The following is a 27,895-nucleotide window of genomic DNA, read 5'->3' on the forward strand; positions in this document are numbered from 1 at the left end:
AGTAGTAATGAGATATGGTGAAGAAGAAGGTTCACCCAAAGAAATAATGATGTCGGGAACACAAGGCTTGTCAATGATTATTTATTCACAAACCCAGTGTGTCGAACAAAAAGTGGTTACAAACTTGCAAGCACATGAACTATAGTATATATTACTTAGTTAGAGACTCTTAGAGAGCCTATTTAAAAAATTGGAATTCAATTAACATTCTCCTTGATTTATGTAACGTCTAAAATTTTCATTAAATTTTAAATTTTTGTTTTTGAAGTTTATAAAATTTATTTATTTTAAATTTTTTCTCGCCCTTATTTTAAAGGAGTAAAGGTTAATTTTAGCCATATGAAAGATAAATAAAAATGCCACGTAGGATTTATTTTATTTTTTGAACAAAACAATAATCGAAAGCAAAATACGATGGCATAACAATTAAGTTATGCACTCAAAACGTAACACAACACAACAAAATTACAAGACAAAGGTGTAACTTATAATGCAAACCACGTACATTTATTCTTCTATGGATTCTCATTATGCCAAAATGTGGCACAAGACTGGCCCTTGTCCCATTTTCTCAACCTGAGGAGGAAATGCGCAACCATCCCACGGAGGAATCCAAGTGCAGCACTCGATCCCACGAGTGAAACCGCCGTGCAAACAAGCATCACAAACGCCGCTTCCTTCGTGTTCATATCCCTCGAACAAATGGCTAGCTCGATACCCGCAAACAACAGGAGGACCCCTAAAACTCCAACAGGGAATTGATCCAAAATCTTGACCAAAGAACTGCCTAAGACCAATCCCAAAACGAACTTAGCCACACCAAGTAATGCCACACATCCCCCACTCCTCCCACCAAACTTGTACTGCCCGGCTAGCCCTCCGGCCCCGTGACAGCTTGGCATGGCACCAAACCAGCATCCGACCAAGTTCATCAACCCTACGGTCGTCGACACGGATGTTGCAGTGACGTCCTTCTCGGGGAACAGATCAGTGGACAACTTGCAGACAGCAATGACCGAGTTAAGGACTGATAAAGGGAGTTGGGGGATTGTCCCTTTGATGAATCCTTCCTTCCATGAATGCTTGGATATCTTGACAATTTCTTTGGAAGACGGCCCGAATCTGAAGCCTTTAACAGCTTTAGGCCCTCTTATAAAAGCCAAAATTACACCCAACAAGAAGATAATGAATGCAGAAGGAAGTGAAGCTATGGTTTTTCGCAATTTTCTCCTCCAATTGCCCTTTCTGCTCGTATCATTCATTTCACAATCATCATTTTCGTCACCGGCACCATTAACGATTATGATGAAACAAGCACAAACGATAGCCAAAATCAATCCATCCAGCCCCAACCAGTGCCTATCCCCAGCAGATTTCGACTTCGCAAAATTCTGCACGGATCTAATGTACTTAACAGCGGTCATAGCAAACGATAAACCTTGTGCCAACTGAATTCCCCTTACGACAGGTAAGGGAATCAGCTTATACACAAGCCTCATCAGACCTGTCACGCCCAACACGAAAAGAATCCCCCCCGTGCAAATCCCGGCCGCCATGACCTCCGGAATCCCGAAACCGGGATTGGAAATGGCTACCGCGGCTATTGATTTCATGGGCTGGACAGGCATCGGGATACCGTAGATTGCACCGGTGACAAAGTTGTACACACCGGTGAATATCAAGGTTGTTCCGAGATCAAGATTCTTGGCCAGAGTTAAGGCCAAAATAATAGGGATGAACGTCCCCAAGTCCCCCATTGCGCCGTTCAGTTCAGCCCATTTGGACTTAAAAATCAGGTTTTCCTTCACCTTTTGCACGACATGCAGTGGGCTGAGAATATGAATAAACCACTTCTCGGCGGGGTCTTGAGAAGAGTTTTGGAATTGCGGCTCCATTGAATTTGTTGTGAGGATCGAATGCGTTTAGGACCTTCATATAAAGGTTTCTTTTATACTATTCCGTTCTTTAATTTTTTATTTGCATTTTGGCCATTTTGTTTCGAAAATATTTTTTGTACATTGGATTGATAAATATAATTTATGAAACACAAAATTCATATGAGATTTGTATGTCACTTTTGAGATAAAAATCACTTACCCGACTCAATTCATTAAAAAATAGAATCAAAAGTATTGCACTTTGTGATAATTATGATAATTATGAATCAAGTCAACATGTTTCACTAGTTATATATCTGTAAAACCATCTCATAAAACTCACTCTTTATGAAAATACATTTATGGGAATATAATAGATAATTGATATCAATAATGAAGCCACATTGTTTGATTTTTATGAGTTGTAAATTGATGCAATTTATATATATATATTGTAAAAACCTAAAATAAATTATGATTAGCTATGATTTTCTATTACAAAAAATATCTTCTCTTATATTCATTTTTTTTAAATAAAAAAAAACTTTGGCATCAATCATTCAATTGTACACAAGGAACTAAAGGTCAAGAAATCACAAAAACATAAAATGGCCTTTATAGTTGATATGGGTCACTTTACACTAATCGCCGCTTAACGTGTTTGAGCCATCGAAAAATCTTTGACTTTCTCTCAGGCCACAAAATATCTGGAATTATATTTTATTCCTTAAAAAAAAGAGATATTCTATGACACGTCCACTATTTTTAATTTTTAAAATATTAATATTTTTTTTGAAACATAAAATTCGAAATTCATATTTAAAATAACTTAATATTTTCGTCATCCAAAATAATCTAACATTTGAAATTTCAAGTGCATAAAAATCTCTAACTCGTTAATTAACCAAAAAACCTAAATCGACCTTTAACAAGATCAAACTAACCTCAAAATAAAGTAGGAAAATCTCTAATTAAATCATAAACAAAATCTTTAAAAATTTAACGATCAAGTTAATGCGAAAAATAATGTCTTTCAGGAGTGTACTGTCGGACTCGATCCACTCAAACGTCAGTGGCTCCCTCGATCTCATCCTCACCTGCAACATTCAAACCTAGTGAGTCCAATGACTCAGCATGTTCTAAACATGAGTAGCAAATAATACATATACAAGCACATGCATTAAAAATCAAACTTTTTTTCAAAATAAGATAGCATATATTTGTAAGCATAGTTTAATCATAAATCGTCAAATCATAAAACTTTCCATCATTTATCGTTTTTGGGTGAAATTTGATCCTTGAAAGTGACTAGCTGTATCTCTGGTTGACTGATCAGTCTTAACTCACCATTGCGAATGGGGACGGACACTAGGCACCGACGTAAATGGAAATACGATTGTTGGGCTCCCTCTGGGACCTTCTCTCTTACGATATTCCTAATAATCATATATCATATCATTTTTGTCACAACCAATTCACATCTTTCAAAATATTTTTCTTTTCTTTTTAATCATAAAATATCGCGTCCTTTCCAAATTCGTAAAATAATGTTTTAACAGTAAAAATTACACAACTTTATCATAAATCATAAAAAATCCTATATTTTCATCATAAATATTTTAAAATATCATTTAGCATGTATTATGATTCTTCGGGATACTGCCCGACCTTTCGTACTACCCGAGAAGTAAAATGATCATTTTATCCCTGGACTCAAAATATATCATTCATGCATCTAAAATCATTTAATTAAATATTTTAGCAATTTAATAATTTTCATACATGCGGTCTACGTAGGCTGATTTTCAGGTGTTATATTTTATCTACAAAAAATCAAGATATTTGATCAAATCGAGTTGAAATTGACACGGAAATCTAACTAACAAACTAAATTCATTGTAAAAAAAAAGGTTGGGGAAGCAAACAAACATTTACCCCATAAGTTAAAAGTGGATTTGATCGGTTAATTAAGATGAACTAATGTTTTTACAATGATAAAAATATAAAATTGTAAAATCTTCTTCTTCTTCTTCTTCTTCTTCTAGATGAAACATTCCAAATGGCCCGATAATTAATTTGGTTTCTTCTAAGTTTTAACATCCATTTTTTTATATTTAATTGATTGAAAAACGAAAGAGAATAATGCTGAAATCATTAATACTTAACAATGAATAAAATGTCAACCCTGAAAAGGGGCCATTTTCTTGGGAATCTAATCGAGTTTTTTATTTTTAAATTGAAATATATTTGAGGAGGTCGTTTTAAATATTTTTTTTAGCTTTTAGTGATTATTTTGGGAATGGAGTGGGTTTAAAATGAAATAAATACTTTTTTAAATCTAAAGATCCTTGTTAAAACAAAAACTTTCACCGTGCATTAATTAATTTTAAAAATTACGATTTATGTCAATCAATACAAATTATACCAACAATTATATTTCATTTATTTGCAAACTTTGAATACTTGTTTTTCACAAGAAGACTGGAAAGCAACATGCTTTAATTTTTTCAATTTTTACTCCATAATAAAAAATAAATAAAATAAAAGTTTAAAACTCAGTGAGAACCAGCATATTTCATGCTTTTATGACTTTGCCCCGTGAAGATACCCACCCCCTAATCTCGTTCCTCAAAGGTTATTTTAACTAAACTTTGAAGAGCAATGGAGGCCACAAATTGGTCAACAAAAATTATTTTATTTAATTGAATTAATATATATTACTTTTATTTTAATAATCGGCCAAAATTTTTACCACAAAAAACAAAATAAGGAGTAGGTCTCAACAATCTATAACTGTGACACATGTGACCAGATCCATATCTGGACATTGGAATAAAAATTAATAATTTTAACATAAAAAATAATATTTTTTCATGAGTCTATTTGGTCAAATATTCATTTCACAAAATTCATTTTTGAGACAATCTCGTGTGACTCTTTTTTTTTTTTTGTAAAACAAGATACTTGGATTTTCATCATATTTTTTCACAGTTTCCAATTATAAAACTCCCGTTTGGACAAATATTTATAAAACATTTTTATAAAAGTTTTTTTAAAAAAAATATTTTTAAAAAATTGTTTTAAGAATAAATATGTATTTGAAGAGCTATTATACAAAAAAAAATGTTTATGACTATAAATAATTATGAAGATGTGTGAACAGCTATTGTATAAAAACATTTTAATTATAAACTTATTTTTTTCTCATTTTTTTCTTGTTTGCAATTTATTACTCGTTTCATCCTTTTTTTTTTAATTTTAAAATCATAAAAAAAACTCTATTTATTCTTTAAAAATTATGTTTGGAAAACAATTCATAAAAAAAAATTCATAAGGTTTTATAAAACACTAAATATGTTTTTAAAACACTAAATATGTTTTTAAAATACTTGTCCAAGATATGATCACCGAAGTGAGAAAAATAATTCCAACTTTCAAGAAATGAAAAGGGTTTGGTGAAGATCTCGAGGGAAGATCTATAGCTACAAGATGATATCTTCTTAGTTGAAAATGACGTAAGATTATTGCAATAAACTAAAATATGACTATCAAGCAAGTTCTCCAGTGATAGATATTGGTGAAGTATCTTGTAATGTTTGAACTAATATCACAGTTTGTTGATTTAAGTAATGTGATATTACCAAAATAATTAATAATTTTTAAAGAATGAAATATGACATATTGTGGTCATATGAAGTCCAAATGATTTGAAATTTAAAAAATAACGTAGAAAACTCAAAGATACAGAAGTTTCATGTTTTGAGTTTTGATAAATTTGATCGTTTGACAGGTCAAATTGATATATCGACGTTGTAAATGTTAAATATTATGTATTATATTATATTATTGTATTAATATAATATAATATAATATAATATTAAAAAAGAAAAAAAAAAGATAAAGTTCAAAGTTTAATCTGTAAATGAATTCGGAATTCATTCGTCGTTTACCGTAGAGGGGAGAGAAAAATAATAAATAGGGTTTTTATTATTTTTTTAATCTTGTGATTTATCGGTTTATCCAATCGACGAACCGACCTCAGTTCTGGAATCGTTGACACGAGATCTTCGATTTGAGGTATAAATTTTATATTTTTGGTGATATTTGAAATCATCGATTTTTGGAATAAATCCGATAAATTGTTAAATCATACGAAAATCGAAGATTGTTGAATATTGTATGATTTTAAAGAATTAGAGAAGAATATAGTGATGTTATTTTGAATTATTCTTAATTTCTTATAAGATTGAAATTGGAGATTTGTTTATCAGTTGTTAGTAATTTTGATTATATATTCGTAGTCTACATATTATATGCTACATGTTGATATAAATTTTTCGTAGTTTAACGAATGTTGTAAAATAGCCTATTATTTGAAGTTAATTTTTTTGAGTGTATTTGATGGTAGTATTGTGAATTAAATACATCGAAATATTAAATTGATGAACGATAAGAATTTATAATCGAGTTTTATATTTTGTTGAATTAATTATTGGTAGGATATTTGATGTTATATGTTGAGATTGTTATGATTGTGTTGATATGATGACAATGATCTGATAATTGTTGTTAAATTATTTAGATACATCACAAGCATCAGGATCAAATATGTGACTAGATTATATATATATATATATATATATATATATCTATACTCGATTATTAGGTACGTGTTGACGCACGAGCATATGTTGTCATTGTTTAGTATTGATAAATAATATTGTATTGAACGATGGTAAATCACCGGAATTGAGTGATTTGATATTATATTTGTTGTTGTTTATTATTATTGATGTTGTTGGATGTCGTTGTTGGGAGACGTATCGTTGTTGTTGTTCGATCGACGATATTGCTGTCGTCGGAGTAGGGGTGCGACGTATCGTTGATGTTGTTCGATCGACGATATTGATGTCGTCGGAGTAGGGGTGCGACATATCGTTGATGTTGTTGTTGCAGTAGTATGGGAGTGATGTCGTTGATATTGTTGATGGTTTGATTGTTCAGAAATAGCAAATGAGGTATTTCTGTTATGATTTCAGTTATATTGTATGTTGTTATTAATATGAGTGTTATGCATTACGATGATGATTGTTGTATATGCTCATCTTTTGGGGGCTGTTTCTGTTGGACATGTTACATGACTATGCCATGAGACATGATAGAGATGAAGGACTAGGTGTGTCTAGTCAAATAGTCATGTAGTGGATAGTAGAAAGAGACAGTATAATTTATTGTCTTATTTGAGTTATCTGTGTGTATTTATTATACTGTTTTCAGCTACACCGATGTAGATAATGTGATAATTGCACTATTTTGTCATATATGCATTATATTATTATGTCGTTGAAAAGAAAATTTTATGCATATGCCGCCATACATCATATATATTGAGAATACAAGTCTGTAGATATAGATCAAAAATGATATTGGGGCTCACCAAGCAACATATATCGATACCATAGTAAATAGATTCTCTATGATTGAGTCCAAGAGATGGCATATACCAATGTGTCATGGTGTTACTCTATCCAAGTCAATGTGTCCCAAAACAAACGGCGAGATAGATACAATAACAAGTATCCCATATGCGTCTACTATTGGTGGCATTATGTATAATATGAAATTTATAAGACCTGATGTAGCATATGTTCTAATCATCACTAGCCGCTATCATAAGAATCTCGATCCAATGCATTGGAAAACCATGAATGATATTCTTAAGTACTTGAAGATGACTAAGAATCTGTTCATGGTTATGGGAGTGGAAAATTGAAATTGGAAGCCTACACTGATTCTAGTTTTCAATCAACATGGATAATTCAAAATCGACCTCTAGTTTTGTGTTCAAGCTCATTATTTCTGCTATCTTTTGTAAGAGTTCCAAGGAAGAAAACATAATGGATTCCATCACTAAGTTTGAATATATTGCAACATCAACTGCAGCGAAAGAGGCGGTTTGAATGAGGAATTTCATCCAAGAATGAGGTGTTATTCTAAACAATCCAAACATATATCGAGGAAGTTCTGCATCATTCGGGAGATTGTGGGAAGATGAGACATATTAGTCAAGATAGTCGCCTCTAGAAATAACATTGTTGATCCAATGACAAAACCTTTGCTAGTATCATTGTTTGAGAAGCATCGCGAAATAACGAGAATGAAGTTTACGAGTAGTTGGTTACAGGGCAAGTAGAAAATTGTTAAGAGTAAATGTCACCGAAGCTAACTTGTGGCTAAGGATTTTATCGATTCATTTGTAATATAACAATATTTATTTTAATATAATTTTTGTTTCATATTTATTTTGACATTTACTTTATATGTATACTCATGCAAGCTGTATAGATAAAGATCTTGAATATACCATAATGCAATAAATATAAGGTTGTGCATATGATGACACTCATGAAATATATTCTTAAGTTACCATATATTATAAACAAGTTCCTAGTATATTCAGCCTCCCAAAATAATAATAAAGGTCGCTAGAGCTCGAGACAAGCATCTATGATATTGTGAATCACGTTTCATGGGTAAGAATATAGAAATGTTCAAACATACATATGAGTGCTCCCTGATGAGTTCATTGAACAGCCCTCCCTAGTAACTCCAAGTGGTTACAATTTATCGAATCGATAATTCTGTGGTTATGATTATACATCATTAGTCTTTATGACCCGAGACAACACCATGACTCTACATGTTAGGCACACTTTGACGAGTTTACAGACTCCATGAGGGTCATTAAGTGGTGAGATTGGATTGTTGCGACACATGTAGGAGCTATTGTATTGTAGTCGGGGATTTGTCAGTCGTCTGCCGCCGCTGATATCCTATGCGATCCAATGAGATAATAGTGCCTGTAATATCTGATTATAGTATGAGATATGAATTAAGGTAATTAGGTTCCCTAGTATCGACATCGACACTTGGTGTCTCCCCTTTCTCAACGGAAAAATATCTTCTAGCTAATCTAGTGCAAGCTTGATCCATCAACGTTAACATAATTCAAAAGATTGGTTGTATCCACAGGAGAAAAAGGATTTTGATGAAAATTAGGGCTTCAATGTATATTTGTGTTATACGAACTACGTACACTCTTATATAATTATTTATTTATTTATTATACTGAAAACAAAACAAAATAATTTAACATAACTTCCAAATATTAAATTCTAGGAAGTAATTTGTATCACAAATCAAATATGAATTGTAGAAAATAAATAAATTCATTTGTGAATCCAATCACACGTCCTAATTTTTATAATAGAAAATCAACTTCTTATTAAATCCTAAAGATGATTTCCTCGTTTTTCATGACAACCAAAGATGCATGTATATGATTAAGACAACCTAGATTGATTGCAAGAGTTTGCCACGATTCTAACTTAGTGACATAATTATTTCTCAATTAACCAATAGTTCTTTTTACTCTATTGTTTTTTAAAAAATTGTCTAATAAACTCAGAACAGATCCTTATTTCTTTATACCACTGCAAATTAACTTATTGTTTCTTATTGAATAATACTATAATTTTTTGATAAAATCTCGTTATATGTATATATATTATTACATTAAATCAATATCTGTAGATCGCCAACGAGCTAGAGAAAAAAATGGCAACTTTCAAGAAAAGAAAAGAGGGTTTGATGAAGAAGATCAAAGTTTTTGTACGTACATATATAAATAAAACCAGATATTATAAAAATAAAAAATATTACCAATATTATAGCTAGAATATATAATTTCTTTTATTTATTACATTACATTACACACGCAGCATCAACATGCATGTATGCATCGTCCGCTAGTATAATACATATAGCTACACCATCATGTTATGCACCACAACATATAGCTATTTACACCGAGTTTAACTCGTTATGAAAATTAACTGTATCTTCTCAAAGATATTTTTCAACTAACCTATGATTTTTTTTACCGTCCCTTTGTCGTTGTAAACTATGGAAATTCATAATTGTAAAATTCCTAATTTGGTTGTTAGCAACACGCGCGAGCACTAGTTCCTTGGCTGGCATAAGGTTGGCTCCCAACTTGAAGAATTGGGCTTAAAAATAGACTTTCTTTGGCTCTGTCTCGCGTTTGTGTCTATGTTGAAACTGGGAAGTAAACACAGTGTATATATACATACAAATTATTTTTTTGTGTATTTATCCCACAACATGGACTATGTCAAAATTTTGAGGCTGGCACAGCGTAAAAAAAGATATATTCAATTAAATAATCAATTAGTTTGGTACAACTGAATAGGGAGATAAGGATTAATGACGTTTTTTGTTGGTGTTAGGCTAAATGTAAAATTTTGGGCCCATCAATTAAATTAGGGGAAATTTGAAGTATCACAAAACGTCACTTTCAAAATTCAAGTTTTACAAGTTTAAGAAGGTTGAAAAATGCTTTAGACAAAGACAAATCATACTTTTAGTTTTTACTAGAATTTTGATTATATCAACGACTAGATTAATAGATTAAATAACTGGTTTTGAAAACGCCAAGTATAATGAAGCTACATTGTCAAAATACATATTTGTATCTAGAACTTAATTTATCATAGCTAATCATAATTTATTTTAGGTTTTTACAATATACACATATTGTATATCAATTATCTAGTAATTAAGTTATATTCCAATCAATGTATTTTCATAAAGAGTGAGTCTTAGTGAGGAAACTTTTTCATCGGACATAAATTTCAAGTTAGTTAGAATTATGACAGCAGTAACAATATGATATGATTATGAAATATGACAAACGAACGTGAAGATAACGTTCTTTGATGGAGATATTAAGGGAGATATTCATATAATCAATATGAAGGATTCACATTAATGGGAAGCGATCGAGCATAAGATATGCAAGCTTCAGATGTCAATCTATTTTCTCAAACATGCATCAAGAATTTGGAATTTCAGTTTTGATAACACTATCAAAGAGTTTGGTTTCGTTAAAAATCATGAGAAATTGTGTGTGTATAAGAAGATTAGATTAGTGGGAATGCAATGACATTCCTAGTAATTTATGTTTATGATATCCTCCTCATTGGAAATTACGTAGGATTATTGCAATCAACTAAAGTATGGCTAACAAACAAATTCTTAATGATAAATACGGGTAAACCATCATATATATTGGGAATACAAATCTATGGAGATATTTTGAAAATGATGTGGCTCACCCAAGCCACATATATCGGTACCATAATAAAGAGATTCTCTATGAATGAATTCAAGAGAGGACATATACCAATGTGTCATGGTGTTACTCTATCCAAGTCATCGTGCCCAAAACAAATGGAAAGATAGAGACAATAACAAGTGTCCCATATACGTCTACTATTGGTCGCATAATGTATGGTATGATATCTATAAGAACTGATGTAGAATATGCTCTTAGTGTCACTATCCGCTATAAGAAGAATCTCGATCCAATGCATTGGAAAGATTTGAAAGATATTGTTAAGTACTTGAAGATGACTAAAAATTTGTTCATGGCTATGGGGGTGGAGAGTTGAAATTGGAAGCCTACATTGATTCTAGCTTTCAATCAGCATGGATCATTCAAAATCGAGATCTAGTTTTGTGTTCATGCTCAATGTTGCTGCTATCTCTTGTAAGAGTTTCAAGAAAGACAACACAACAGATTCCATCACTAAGGCCGAATATATTGCAGCATCAACCGCAGCAAAAGAGGCTGTTTGGATGGGAAATTTCGTCCAAGAATTAGGTATTATTACTAATGAAGTTGATCTAGTCTCGGCGTGATATGACAATTAAAACAAGCAAAAGAACTAAGGTCTTATTAGCAATCCAAACATATATTTAATAAGTTCCACATCATCTGGAAGATTGTAGGAAGATGATAAATATCAGTCGAGAGAGTTGTCTCTATAGATAACATTGTTGATCCACTGACAAAGCCCTTGCCAATACCATTGTTTGAGAAACATCGCGAAACAATGAGATTAAAGTTTATGGGTAGTTGGTTATAGGACAAGTTAAAAATAGTTAGAGGGATGTCATGTAAGCTAACTTATGGCTAAAGATTTTATTGATTCATATAACAATATTTATTTTAATATAATTTATGTTTCATATTTATTTTTGTATTTGTTTTATGTATATACTCGTTCAAATTACATAGATAAACATCCTTGATTTGCATCAAGGGAGCAGTCATCTGTACTCGTTAAAGGTATTGATTACACACAATGACACCCTGTGTTGTATACGATACATTCAACATAAAGAAATTTGCTTCTATTCGTTTCTTAATTGTTTCTTGAAATATGTTGTGATATTGTTCCTATATAGATTGATAATTATTTGAAATTTGATTTATTATCTGGTTTATTAAATTATAGCTGTTATTGTATATCACGCTATCGATTCCATTTTCCACGGCATGCAGCGTGTTGTCGATCTCATTTGTTTTTTTTGCTATGTGTGGTGATCCGTCGATGCCAATTTCTCAAAGATAATTCCTACCATCTCCCGATAATTTATGTTGGATTAATTTCAAATTCGCCCATTCCTTAATTATGTAAATTAATTATCACCATAGATTTGAAATACACTTAAAATAAGAGTCCGATCGATCTTAAATCACTACGAAGCAATATAATTTTAATATCCACACATCAAAATCAAATTCATACAAGTAACTGTTGGAACAAGATACTGAATAACATACAACTTTGTTTGTCTTCTAAAAATGATACACATGATTGATCCCAACAACAGAATCAATATGAATTGCAGTTCTAGATAAAAGCGAAGGCTCTTCTCTGACAGCACAATTTATACTTGCTAATGGTTTGCATTTCTTAATTTGACATAAACTGAGATACAAGGGATTTCATCGGATCAAATCCATTTACCAGTTTCTCTTACGGATTAATAAGAGCTTCTTCGTCACCTGAAGGCTCACCACCCTTGGTCGCGTTACAGAAACTAAAACACGAATAATCCATCTCCCTCAATTTCAAAAGCAAATACAGCACAATCCCACAAATAAATCCCAATGCAGCACTAGATCCTGTCATCGACACAGCTGCACAAACCAACATCACAAAAGAATCTTCCTTGGAGTTCATATCTCTGGATGCCATGGCCAATTCGATTCCAGCAAATAACAATAACACCCCAAGAATCCCAATTGGAAATTCACTCAAAATTCTCACAAAAGAGTTCCCAAGTAACAATCCAAGAATCAGTTTTCCTACCCCTAGAAACACAACCGATAGACCACTCCTCCCTCCGAACCTGTACTGACCTGCCAGCCCTCCAGCACCATGGCAAACCGGCATGGCACCGAACCAGCACCCCACCAAATTCATTATTCCTACACTAATAGAAACCTTTGTTGCCGACAAATCTGTACCAGGAAATAGATCATCGGAGAGTTTACAAACAGCGATAACCGAGTTTAAAACGGACAGTGGTATTTGAGGCACCGCGCCTCGTAAAAACCCAATCTTGAAGTCCTCCCATGTGATTTTTAGGACATGAAATTTCGAGGGACCAAACGTTATGTCGCTGACAATAGAAGGGTCACGGATGAAACACAAAACCAAACCTACCAAAAACACGATCAGTGCAGAAGGAATACTTGCCAAGATTTTAATTCTTCTCTGGACTTTACGCTCTTTGTTTGACAAGGTACTTGAACTGGTGTCGAAGCTGCGGCTGACACCACCATCTCCGGTGGTGAGAATGAGAAAGAGAAGACAAAACAGGGCCAGAATAAGCCCATCAAGCCCGAGCCAGGAGCGAGGATTGTTGGTTTTTGTGGCCGTGGTTTTGGTAAAATCTTGATTATAACGAATATACTTGATAGCAGAAAAGGCAAAAGAGAGGCCCTGCGACAGCTGGACACCGCGGACCACGGGAAGGGGAAGATAGCGGTAGATGAAGGACATGAGTCCAGTCACTCCAAGTAGAAGGAGCACGACGGCAGTGCAGATCCCGGCGGCTCCGATCTGGCTCACCGTTAAATGTGGCAACTCGGTGACGGCTACTGCGGCGATTGATTTCATGGGTTGGACTGGCATCGGGGTGCCAAAAAGGACCCCGGTGGCGATGTTGTAAAGGGCGGTGAAGATGAGAGTGGTGGAAAGATCCAAATTTGAGACCAGTGTAAGCGCCAACACTATTGGAATGTATGTGCCCAAATCTCCGACGGCGCCACTCAGCTCGGAGAAGATAGAGGTCTTGGGACGGAGTGAAGCAGCGAGGTGGCTGCACCACCCGGATACGCGGCGGTGGAGGAGAGGGGTGGTGGTGGAGGAATCTTCAGCCATTTGTGTAAAAATCTAAACTCAATACAATGAATCAAGAATCAAGAATTGTGAATTTCAACAAAAACTCATCATTTTTGCGGGGGTGCTGCGGAGAATCGGAGGAAATAGTTGGGAAATGGCTCTTCAATGATTGATTGAGCCAAACAAAAAATTTCGTGGCAACTTACTTATTTATGGGTTATAGATTCTTGAAAGATTTAATAGCATATTGATCAATATCGACGACTCATAGTCATATGGTGCTTGGATAAACTATCATGGTTTGTTAGATTAAAAAAAATTACAAATTTATAAACAATTAAAATAAGTTGATTGATGGCTTACAAGACTGAATTTTTTTATATTTTATTTTTATATTTTATTTCTTCAAAATATTTTTATATTTTTTCTTGAATCATCAAGTTGTCTTGACTCTTTAAATCATCACTTTATCGTTTAGTTTTTTAATCAAATTTAAAATACGATTTTGTTCTAACTTTTTATTAGAATATAAAATAAACATTAATATTTTATTGGGTAAATTATTAACTATAATTTTTTTAATTAACATTTTATTTATACATATTAAAAATAATATTTAATATTTTTCTCTAAAGATTATATATTTTTCTAAACATAAATATAAAATAGATTAATTTTTTAAAGTATTAAAATTATAAAACTCTTTATATATATATATATATATACACACACACACACACACTTACATTACCTCATAGTGTTGTATTATTTTGATCTTTTTTATCATAAAAGATTTTATAATATAAAAAACATTAATATCTTTACGTTGTTTGAAATAAGTTAATTCTAACACTTTAATAGTTTATTTATAAAATAAAACACCATAACTTTTAAGTTCTTGAAACAACACAAATTTTATTTTCACCATTTGTTTTTTTATAAAGAAAACGAATACAATTTGTTTCTTTATATATTGTTGTATGTAAATACTTTTTCTTTTGAATAGATCTCTTGTGAAACGGTCTCACGAATCTTTATCTGTGAGACGGGTCAATCCTACCGATATTCACAATAAAAATTAATATTTTTAATACATTTTCATGGATGACCCAAATAAGAGATCCGTCTCACAAAATACGACCCCTGATACCGTCTAACATAAGTTTTTATCTTTCCTCTTTTATCAGAAAAAGTCGTGTGATGAACGGAAAAATACATTATCATTTAAATTAAATACTTTAGTGATTTAAATATGATTGTTGCTGATTTTTTGCCGCTACAAAATAATGTATCTTGCTTATTTATTTTATTTTTATTTTTTAATTTTTAAATTTCTATGTATGTATAAGAAGGTTTTAGTACATCACAAAAGTCCATAAAAACGGTCTTACATATCAATTTTGTAAGACGAACCTCCAGCTCGACACGAATAATAAGAAATATTATTTTTGGTGTGAAAAATATTAGATTGCATTACATATGGACTCGGTCGACCAATATCACGGATATAAATGTGTAAAACTGTTTTACATGAGACCTACAATTAGATACGTTGAGTCATTTAATATTTGTAGTGAAAAATAATATTTTTAACATACAAATAATATTTTTTTATTAGTTGGATTAGATAGTAGATAGTAGTTAGTAGATATATCTCACAAAATCTTACTAAATTTTATATATAATCTCATGACAAGAAATCATTCCAAAGACTAGTAAAATATGCACATGCATTGCATGTGCTATTATTATTTTTAATTTGATCAAATAATATTAAATAATTAACACGAAATTATTTTCGATTTAGAAAAGTTGTTCGATTTAAAAGGGAAGTTTTATTTTGATTTTTTTCTATTTAAAATATGGAGTGACTTGAAAAGGTTTTTAGTATGGTTAGAAGGGTAATTATGGAATTAAATATTTTGGTGTCCTCAAAGTTAGTTATTCTAAGGCCCTCACAGTTAATATAATAGTATAGATAATGTGATATGCACGTGTGAGTAAAAATTTTATAATTTGAGACAATATTTATACATATATATCACTCATCCAGCTACTCTTTTAGATGTTTAGCATGAAGTGCGTGTTAACGATTTATTCCATTCTACCTTTACACTTATTTGGATTAAGTCATTTAAAATTCATGATTTCGAACACATAATTTAAATAAATTAAATTCAAATTCATCATCTACTTATTACACTATAATTGAATTATTCAAGCTACTCAAATTATTGATGTAAACGAACCATACCATTTGCGAGCTATTCGGAGCTCGACTCGATAAAAAACTCGTTTGATTTCATTTGTTAATCATATCAAGCCAAGCTTGAGCTCGATTTCGAGTACAAAACTCAAGCCTAAGGATGTTTAGCTTGTGAGCTGGCAGACATGTTCGTTAATAAGCTCGAGAGGCCGAGCTCGACTCGTTTAGGTGGCTCATTTGTTGAGTTGACAAATACAAATATTAGTACTAATGTCAATAGAAAAAATTGAACCCAAGAACATTATTATACTAAAATGTTCTTTAAAACATAATAAATAAAATAAAATAATAGAAATACAACGACTTATTCTTTTTTATCTGAAAATTTACATCACTAAGTCATATGCATGTTGAGTAACTTTAAAAATTATTATACTAAAATATTATTTTTAATTAAATATAATAACTTTATATTGTCATCCTAGAATTTAGATTTTAATTTATTATGAGTCTATAATGGTTAATTAAAAAAATTAAATTGTCTTGGTTTAGATCGTTTACTATGAGTCTATGATGGTTAATTGAAAATTTTATGTGTTAAATGGATACATCATTCCACATTAATTAATAGTTTAAGTTAATGATATAACTTATTTCATAATGATTTGTTGTCGGTAATTTTAAATATAACGATTGTAATGATGAGTACAGTCGAATCCATAGGAAACTGGAGATTTCTTTCTTTCGTGGAAATATAATTAAAAAAGGTGGTTTCTTTGGTGAGAACTAAACAAAATACTAAAGCTAAAATTAGCAAGTACTAAAAAATAATAAATTTAAACGAGAATTAAACAACTAAAATGAGTCATGAAAGGAAGAATTCAATCTTATCAAATTCTGATTCAAATGGATTTCACTGTTCAAAGGGATTTCACTATTCAATTGTACCATTGGTCATCAGTTAACAAATTATTCATTCATGCTGTTTCAAACAATTAATTTTAGAATTATAAAAATATCCACTAAAATTCTTGTGTTTTCCTATACGTGAGAGAGAAGAGATGATTAAAAAATTAAAATTCTAAAATAAAATATAATCCTACTTTGAAAATATAACATCTATATGTAAAAAAATCAAAATTTTCTTTATCTCAATAATAAGAGTTTTCTTTTATCTAAAATATCCGATGAATCAAATACTACAATTAAGATTTCTAAAATATAGTATTTATCACAAATTTCGAGCTCCTCTATGTAGTCATAAGGCAGTCGCGAAGCAGTCAGAAGGCGTGGTCACCCCTTGTTTCAAGCCTTCTTCTGTTTTGGTCCTTATTTTAAAACTTCATTTTGACAACTTCAAATGTAATAAAAATCATATTTTTAGCCAAAATTTGCTCCCACACTCTAACATTTTCTCATACAAATGTAATAAAAATAATATTTTTATCCCAAATTTGCTCCAACATTATAAAATTTTCTAATACAACAAAATAACACAAAAGTGTATAATGTCAAATAAAAATATTATTAAAATAATTTTTATTTCTCTTGTTATTTAACTTCTATTAATAACACGGTATTCACTTATTATAATTATACTCATATAAATAATAACTATTATTATTTTTATGGGGTTTGAGATTAACGACTTTCCATCCCTCAAGTGGCCGATGCGCATTGCTCAACTCAACACTAATCAAAGCCCATACCCTTTAGTCTTATTCTCTACGCCGCCCTTCCCCCTCGGCCCTCTCGCGTGAATAACGCAAGAAATGTTCAGTATCTTGGTAAATTTTTCACAATTTTTATTATCCACTTTTTGGTTATACGAAGGGTTTTTGCTATTGATTTTTTCTCATCAAACTTTTGTACTTATGTAATTTGAGTGCGAAATAGAAGTTCGATTTTTTCTACTCGATTTTTTACGCGTAGGAGTTGTGATACTCGTTTTTTAATTGTGTTAATAGTCTTGATAGTTTTTTCTTCTTTAAAATTATTCAAGTTTGCGAATTGTGGGTTATAAAAATGAAATGGAATATAATAATCGTTTGATTGCTGATATGTATTAGCTCTACTTTGATCATTTTATTTGTTCCCCACAAATGTTTAAATTTTATTTCTCTATTGTAATATTAAGCCTTTTTCCCCTTATAAAATCTTGAAGGTATTAGTGCTCATCGTGTCAATGATTCGGGAAATACTTTTTATATTGACAAACACATTTGGAAAATTTTGATAAGGTATTGTTTTTGTATTAGTTGACGCAATTACTGTTGTTCAACTAATCCAAACACATCAAATCCAAACACATTATCATTTCAAGAATCGAGCACAACTCCGGTGATAGGAGGAGTTCAACAAAGTACAAATGATACCAATGAAGCTTCCCAAAGCAAGAATGTGGTTAAACTAGATAATATTGAAAAGGAAACACACATCTAAGGTATGGATGGATTTTAAAGTGATTAATATTGCAGATGGGTTGACGAAGACTGAATGTACTCATTGTAAACATAGGTTGTCATATAATAAAAATTTGGGTGTTATATCACATTTGATCAGGCATAGTAAAGGCTATATAAAGAAGAAGGTGAATGAGAGTGGAAAAACAGTCACAAGGTGAGATCTGGCATAATCTTCACAAATTTCGAATTTCACTCTTGAAATTCTCGCTAGCTTCAATTTCATAAGCATCTGAAGAACAGTCACAAGGTGTGATCACGTATTGTTCCATGACTTCTTTTGTTTTTTGTCTTTTTTTCATAACTTTATTTTGACAATTTCAAATGTGATAAAAATCATCCTTTTAGCTCAAATTGTTTCCAAGACTATAAAATTTCATCCTACAACAAAATAACACAAAAGTATATCAATTAAACATACCGGAAGTTAAAACAATGAGAAATATGATAACAAAAATACAAACTATTACGAGGCTATCATTAACAATATATTTCTAAGAACAAAGTTTGACTTTCAAGCTACTTTCTTAAGTCTAAAAATCAGAAAGACACTTGGCCAAGTCATGAAAAATAAGTGCAAAAAAATATAACTAATATCCCTAGTCTATGTGTTTATTTTCTCTCAATGTGTATGACACTCCATACGTATTTTTCAACCTATTATAAAGATATTCATCCAAGCTTGGTAATTTTCTTTTGGATTGACCAATGGAACTCACATGAAGCAAGATTTTTCATCTTCATTGGTTTTTAAGGTAGCATTGGCCTTTGAGGTTCTCAATCCCTCGTATTTTTCCAACTAAATCTCGTGCAAAAAAAATGAGAACGAGGTGAAAAATAATTGGAGTGATGATCAACAAAAATATGAATGATCAAATGGTAGCACAACATACAAACTCAAAAAAGGACATTTACTTAGAAGAATGTGATGTGAAAAGGTTACCAAGGATGCAAGAAAAACAAACCGTCCAAAAAAATTTTATTGGCCTAAAATAGTTTGTGGGGTGGAAATAGCTATGAGGCAAGAAATTTTTCAAGCATTTGAAGTTATTCATAAAGCAACTGTCGCAAATGTTTTGGTGTAATTGATGTAAGTATGCACATGAGCAAGTGAAAAACATGAAGAAAGTACACGATGAAACATCAAAAAATTTCCAAAAGACTGTGCAACCAACATGAATAGGAATACATGGAAAACTTTCAATGGTTATTCCTCCAGGTCTGTTTCAGACTACCAACAAGCAGTGGAGGCAGTGGCTGAATCAGAAGACTTCAGTATCTCAGGTGTTGTCAGTGTCTAAGATGTAAGTTCGGAGAAGGAGGAGCTTGAGAAGCATAAAAGAGAAGAGAAGGGAAAGCACGCTCGCAAGCTGAAGCTAAGCATACATAATTGGCTCAAATACAAGGAAGCTGCTGCATAGGATAGAAAGAAATAGAACATGAGAGGAAAGCTGCACATCAGGCTCTGCAGAAGATGAATCAGATTGTCGAAATCAATGAGAATAGTCGGTTCATGGAAGATCTGAAGTCAAGACAAAACTCAAGAAATTGGAATATGATGAGCCACAAGAACCAAATGTTGCACAACATAGCTTCAAGTTTCAAAGCTATTGAATAAAAAAAATCTGAGGTAAGTCATAAAGTTGGAAACACAAGCCTCATTTTCACAAAATTTCAAACAACTTGAGTGCATGAGCGTGAAAACATGAGAAATTCGAAAGCATTTGTATCTTAAAGAATGAAAAAAATGTTGAAATATAACTCTCCTTGAAATTTTGGTTGGATGCGAAGAGGTTGAACATGGCGATTTTCATAAACTTGGATAGCGTCACAAATATGATGCACTCGGCAGTGATACTGGACACAGGATCTCCAGGAGTAGCCGATTAGTTGTCTGAAGGTGAAGAACGATCGCTACTGAGGGAAGTGAAGAATTGGAGGATTTTGGTGGAAGAAGATGAAGTGGAATGGTTGAAATATGGTTTTATCATGAAAATTATAGGACAAAGTTGAATTTGGAGGAAGATCATTTTTTCTTTTTTCTTTTATACTCCTCGTATATATTTCGTATTATGCATTTGGGCCCAATACTTATAAATGGGCTAAGATAATAGATTGAATTATTAGACGTATCAAATTAGTCCACGAGCCAAATTGGCTAAGAGGGCAATTGTTAAGCCCAACATTTGTAAAACCAAACGGCAATGGAAACCCATCAAATGTGAGAAGCATAGTTGACAAGCCTATGAAGAAATTAGTTGATGCACACATTTGAAGAAGCTGACCCATGATTGATAATCGTGGAAGATGGTCAGAAGTGCTCAAAGAAGTTGAGCAAAAACCAGCAGCAAAGAGCAGAAATCTCTCTTGACAAAATTGATCAAAACACTTTGCAAAAAACTACATAAAGTTTTTGCAAATTCTCGTCAACTAGTTGTTCTCTCATTTCCACTTCCAGTAGTTGAATTCCTTTAGTTTTTCAGCATTATTTTCTAGTTTTCTTATAAAAATATTGCTCGAATTCATAACAGTATAATTAAATTTGATAGTGTTCATGTATTTCTTCTGTAATTTTCATTATATTTCTCAACCAAATTCTTAGCTTGGAAATACCAAGAGAATTATAACAAACGATCGAATCGATACACATAATATTTAACAATAAAAGTCAGATCATTTCATATTTACCTCGATCAAGTGTATAGTACGCCCATAAATTAGTGTGATAAATAATATCAGAAGAGTCAATCACATAAAATTAACTTCACGATATCCTCTCATTATGACTTGGGAAACGTAATCACTAGCTTTGGAACTAATCCCGTTGGTTTCAGCTGACTCATCAATTCCACAAAAGAAAAAGCGCAAAAGTGAGCAGGCTGCTCTTATCCATTTTCTTCGGTCTTCTTCCTCGAGACCAAACAAAAACCCACTCGCTGGTTCAACAATGGCCACCACGATTTCTCACTTTACCACCCCAATCTTCTCCTCCGCTGCTCCGATTAACCCCAGAAAACCCTTCCCCAATCAGAGATCCGCCCAATCGAATAAATGGTGGGCTACGCTCTTCGGCTGGTCTTCGGAACCCGACTACATCAACGGCGGACTCGAGACGGAGCCGGATCAGGAGGTACTTCCAAATCCAGGTACATACCACTCGAAGAGCTGCTTACGGGGGCGATTGACGGAGGACAAAGCGAAGGAACTGCGTAAAAAGACGATCCGAGACTTCCAACTTTCACGATATCATGTACCACTCGGCGATCGCCTCGAGGCTCGCGTGCGACGTTTCTCGTTGACTCTCATCAGGTAAGCTCAAAATTACTAATAATCCGTCGACTGCTACTTAATTTTGGTACCGTTTGGATTTGTGAACAATGGATTTCTACTGTAAATTTCATGTTTTGTTTTTCATAAATAACAGTGCAACGTGATTAAAGCTGCGTGAAAGTAATTTGGAAATAATTTATACGAGTTTCTTATAATCAATTAAAAGCGAAATCAGCACTCCCAAACGGACTAGCCTATATCCCGTTTTGATTGCTACCGTTTAATCGTAAATTGCATATGAATTTGGGGGCAAAATTTTGATAAAAAAAATATGTGGGCTCTGATAAATTTTGTCACAAACTCAAAATCAAAATCTCCACTGGTGTAAAAGAAAATATCTAAAGTAAGACAACCTAAAAAATGCCCCTCACATGGATAAAATCCCAAAAACATTCCCCACCTTTGGAATTATTTCTCATTATGTCCTTTTCACTTTTTTGTACATGAATAGAAGCTACCTTAAACAATGTTTGAGATAGCTCTTACAGTTCAGCCCAAAAATAATTGATTATACAACATATGAAATATGTGTCTCACATTAATTTTGCATAGGGTCCATGTATATTTGAATACATCTTATAGTGTATAGCATGAGATATAGATCTCCTGGTTTAGTGTAGCATTTTTGGGTTCTTAGAAATCATTAGTAGAACTGAATGAAGCTTCGGACGAAAGCTCTAGACCCAAACTCTCGAAACCAACCGATCGCTCGTGTGGTGGCCGAGACACGACCTCTTTTCACATATATATTATAAATACAAGAGAGTTTGTATAACAAAAAAATATGGTCTCACAGAACAATTTTCTGAAGACATATATTTTATTTTGGATCATCCAAAAATAAGTTTTCTACACTTCTTTGCACTGTCTCCCACTGGGAAGCGTTCGAGGCATAAAACCTCTTGGGCGCAGAGACTACTAGCTGTTTTGGCCCGTTTTGGCAATTGGAGCTTGGCCTGACAATGTTCCATTTATGGGCTGGATTTGTTTAACCGGGTTCTCAAATGAAGTTAATTCGAGCAAAATAATATGTTGAATTTAGGTATAATATACGTGAGCTCCTCAAGTTGGCATCTCTATTCACAAAATTTATTAACGAGGATATTTTAGTTGATTTTCAATTAAAGAAATTATGATCTTTTGTAGTTTTATTTATTATTTATTTTTTTAAATAATTAGTTTCATTTAACATGATATAATCAAAGTGAGGATTCCAAATATAACCTAATTCATAACTCATAAACACTTACATGATTTTGTAGTATGCCTGAGAGCTGATGAGACCACAGAGAGTAACAAACTTTAAAAGAGAATAGAGAATTTTTATTATTGTGCATTGAAAATGTTGCGTTCTTGTTACAAGAGCATATGTCTCTCTATATAGTATTAAAATTAATACTATTACCAAAATTGGACTTAAACATAATATTATAGTATAGTGGATATATTATTTTTCAATTATAAGACATGACATAAAGCTAAATTATTTACAAAACGAGACAAAAATAAGACTTAGTGAACATATTCCACTATACAAATATGACTTAATGGACATATTCCACTATACAAATATTTATTTTAACTCAGTGGTCACATTCCACAAATAATCGAATAATCATTTCATGTACTATTTTTACGATCACCCATATATTATGTCATGGTAATAGAAGTATCATAGTGGTTTTTTACGAATTTATTAAAGCAAACAGATCTTCATCTTCGTATGGATCTTGTGTGTCCTGAGTTTGATCAATCATATTAGTGTCTTCAATAATTTTATCTTTCTTTTTGGAAGAAGATAATTGAAAAGAAGGTTGAGATATATCTCCAAAAACTTATATTGACATCAGAATTTGTTCTTTTGTCCATGTGCTGGAACAACTCTTTTAAGAGTGTGGCATGTGTAGGAGTTTCTGAATTTAAATTTTTCATGACTTCTTTTGCAGGTCTTACTGCAATTATTCAATGGCCATCATAGATTTTTCCTTAGGCGAATAAATCTTCTTTTCTCCACAATTTGATTAGAATTTTCAAGCAATAATAGTATAGTGAATTTTAATTCACATATTTCTCTTACTTGGTCTTGTAAACCATATTTTCATTTAATGATCCAGTGAACACTATAATTAATTGAAAATTGTTATATAGTAGTCAGTGCTCCAAGCTGAGTATTAGCTTGTTGAAATTTTTTCCAGATATGTTTAACATCACGAAGTAATATAATATGTATTAAACCCCATAAAAAGTAGAATGTTTTAAACTAGGTTGGTATGAATTGATTATTATCTTCTAATTGGATTTTAATCCACCATGAATTTTTTCTTTGAGAGTTTTCATAATTAAAAATATTATCTCAAGCCTTAATATAATCATGATGATTATACATATTTGACATAATTTGAAAATTATGTAATTGTCGAGCTTGTCCCAAAGATAAATCCCAATTGGCAGAAGATATTATATTTTTAATAATCATTTTAGAAAATGCATAGTCTGTAGCTCGATCTATATGTTGAATTTCAACATATCATATTTCAACTAGAATTGTTTCAAAGTAATCTCGTGTTTTTATTTCATAAATTAGTTGTAAATCTTTATTTAAATAACTTTGAGCTATATGAATAGAAAATATACCTTTTAGATAATTGTCAACAGAAAATCAATTTATATATCCTGAAAATATATAAATATATTTAAGTTCTTATTTAGAACATGTTGAAACATTTTATGTTTGCAATCTTCGATTTTGATGTTAAAAAAAATTTATTTTGTTTCTAACAGGTTTATCTAGTGCGCAGAAAAGCCGAAACTGATCAGGCCCCGAGCTGAAACTTATCAGGTACCGAGCCAAAACTGAAGCTATCAAGACGTTAACTGATTTCCAAAACTGAATCAGTCCAACCGATATATCAAATACCAGTTCGACTGATTATCCAGTTGATAGGTGGTTTAGCAGGAGACCTTCAGAAGCCCGGTCAGCTGATGAAGAGTCCAACTGATGATGAACCCAGCTGAACAAAACAACTGATATAGTGAAATTAATCCAAATTAATTTCACTGAACCAGTTCAGAGCATCAGTTGTAACTGATCAATTCACTGTATCACGACAAGACTGTCAAATGGATTTCAGCTTAAACACGAATTTCCAAAGTACAAACTACAAGCTACTTCACAGACGAATATACAATAATGGACGTTGCATCAGAGCTAAAAGAGGAAAGCTTCTAGAACAATTGTCAAAATAAATAGACATATCTTAAGAAGCACATGCAAATACAAAGACATTATTATTGAGTTTCATGTACGGTCAGCTAAGCGACTATTAAATACCAGATCAAGACCATTGAAGAAAAAGCGGAACTACAACAAAATACTTGTGCGTGAAGAAAACAGAGGGCACACTCATTTCATATCGGCTTACTAAAAGTAGTTAGCCCAATTGTGTGAGTACACTTTCGTGTTGTATTGTTTAGATTAGTTCTCACACATTCACACACAATCACACATTCACACACGATCACTTACATATACACATAGTTGAGCTTATTGTTTAGTTGAGTGGGTTTTCACACTAAGACATTAAACGTTGTGTTTGTATTATTGGCATAAGAGACATTAAACATTATGCTGATTGTCAGGTGCTGCCTGCAATCTTGAGTGCTAGTAGTTCTAGTTGGGTGTGGTGGAGAAATTTTGTACAAGGTGTCGTGTAAATCAAAGTCTTCTAGTGAATCCTACCCGATGTGGTAGAAGGGGTGGCGTAGAAACAATTGAAGTCTCTGAACATCCATAAACATATCTTCTGTCTTTAACTGCTTTAACTATTGTTTTAAAACTGATTTGATCAGTTCAAACTGGACTGATACAAGCTCGAACTGATCTCTTTATTTCAGTTATTCAGTTTACACAAGCTAAAAGCTTTAAACTGTATAGTTTTCTTAACAAAAGATTATTTCGAGTGTCTTCTGTTTGGTTTGAAAATCAAACTCGATTTAATTTATCAGTGTATTCATTTTTTAGAACACAAGCTATTGCAGCCTATGGAGAATATTGTATTTGAATCACTTTCAATGGTGTCAAAATCGATCCTTCAAAACCCTTTTGTAGGAACTTTTCAAGTTCACAATCTTGATTTTGATGATAACAAAACTTGTTAATTGTGTTACTAATAATCTACTTTAGTATGCAGCATTTAGGATCACTCACGAGCTGTTTACATCGCAAACTGAAGACCTAACTGATCGCACAAACTGAATCAGTCTAACTGTTAAGTCAATTGAGCAGTCCAGCTGATTGTCCAGTTGATAGGTGGTTCAGCAAGAGAACCTCAGAAGCCTGGCCAGCCGAAGGAGTGTTCAACTAATGAAGAAACCCAGCTGATCAGTTCAACTGACGAGTCAACTGATTTCACCAGCTAAATTGAGATCACTTCAACTGACCAGTTCGAAGCATCAGTCAGAATCTTTCAGTTATGGATGAAGACAAACTATTTCAGTGGAGTCCAGCTGTACGTGAAGGTACAAAGCCATTGTCCAATCCAAGGACAATAATGGACGTTGCATCAGAGCATTAAAGACAAAACGTTTCAGAAGGGCAGTCGAAAAGTCGAGACATAAAGTCCAATAAACGAATTCAAGATGCAACTGATACAATAAATGAATCTCACTGTACGTTCAGTCTTCCTGCCTATATAAAGAGAATATCAGTGAAGACTCAAACAATACAGAAATATACATCACCAGAAGAAGCTAAAGAAAAAGAACGAGATTCTATACACAAATCTTCTTCAAGACAGAAAAGAAAGGGCACGCACATTGCACATCATGCTTTCAGAAGCATTCAGCCCAGAGGGACACTTTAACGTGTCATATGCTTAGTTTAGAAATCTATTTTCCCTCAGTGTGTGAGAACATCCTTGTTCAGTTCTTACACACAAATTCTCTCAACCACTCAAATACAGTCTTGCAAAAGACGTTAAACTTGTGTATGTAGTCTTTGACACATAGACGTTAAAGAAGTGTTGGCTGGAAGGTGCTGCCTTCAGTCGTAGCTAGGAGTTCAGTTTAGGTAGTAGTGTAAGTCCTAGCTGAGTGAGTTTTTACAAAGAGTTGTATAAATCAAAGTCTTCTAGTGGTTCTTACCCGAGGCGGTAGAAGGGGTGACGTAGGAGCAGTTGAAGTCTCCGAACATCTATAAACATATCTTGTGTATTTAACTGATTAACTATTGTTTTCAAATTGTTTGGATCAGTTAGAGTATCCGTCAGTTCAGTTGTCACCTATAATTGAACTGATGAATGCAAAAACTAATCTACCCTTTTTCGGTTATTCAGTTTACACAAGTTAAAACGTTTTCTAATATAACAGTTTTCTTCACGAATGATTACTTCGAGTTTCTGCCGCTTGGTTTTTAACCAAACTCGATTTAATTCATCGGTGTTAATATTCTTAGAACACGAGTTATTGCAGCTCATTGGAGAATATTTTGTTTGAAGCATCCGAAAGATGCTCAGCAAACGATCCTTAACCTTTAATGCAAATATTGCATTGAGATAGTATTAGTCATAGGTTTGTTCAGGGGTTTTTTCCCTATTGCTTGTCTTTTTAAGACTGTCTTCCAGGTTGAATGCAGTAAAAGGTTCTAAAGAAGAATTTAAATATCTTGATATACTTTCAGGATATATAAATTGATGTCATATTGATAATTATTTAAAATGTCTATCTCCTATTCATATAGCT

The 27,895-nt window shown here is 32.4% G+C and overlaps 2 protein-coding genes across 2 annotated transcripts; both read right to left on the reverse strand.

The window, feature by feature from the left end:
- Positions 1-347: 347 nt before the first annotated feature.
- Positions 348-1,906, reverse strand: LOC142519358 (molybdate transporter 1-like). The gene has a single exon (XM_075622348.1). The coding sequence runs from the start codon at positions 1,893-1,895 to the stop codon at positions 516-518; it is 1,380 nt and encodes a 459-aa protein (XP_075478463.1). The 5' UTR covers positions 1,896-1,906; the 3' UTR covers positions 348-515.
- Positions 1,907-12,487: 10,581 nt separating this feature from the next.
- Positions 12,488-14,377, reverse strand: LOC142546741 (molybdate transporter 2). The gene has a single exon (XM_075654623.1). It carries the CDS (start codon positions 14,195-14,197, stop codon positions 12,785-12,787), a length of 1,413 nt encoding a protein of 470 aa, XP_075510738.1. The 5' UTR covers positions 14,198-14,377; the 3' UTR covers positions 12,488-12,784.
- Between the last annotated feature and the right edge of the window lie 13,518 nt (positions 14,378-27,895).

The sequence above is a fragment of the Primulina tabacum genome, chromosome 1, assembly GCF_025594145.1.
Source record: "Primulina tabacum isolate GXHZ01 chromosome 1, ASM2559414v2, whole genome shotgun sequence".
NCBI classification, from domain to species: Eukaryota; Viridiplantae; Streptophyta; class Magnoliopsida; order Lamiales; family Gesneriaceae; genus Primulina; species Primulina tabacum.

Bases quoted from the DNA above. Each gene is read 5' to 3' on its own strand.
- LOC142519358 (XM_075622348.1), bottom strand. From the start codon at position 1,895: ATGGAGCCGCAATTCCAAAACTCTTCTCAAGACCCCGCCGAGAAGTGG.
- LOC142546741 (XM_075654623.1), bottom strand. From the start codon at position 14,197: ATGGCTGAAGATTCCTCCACCACCACCCCTCTCCTCCACCGCCGCGTA.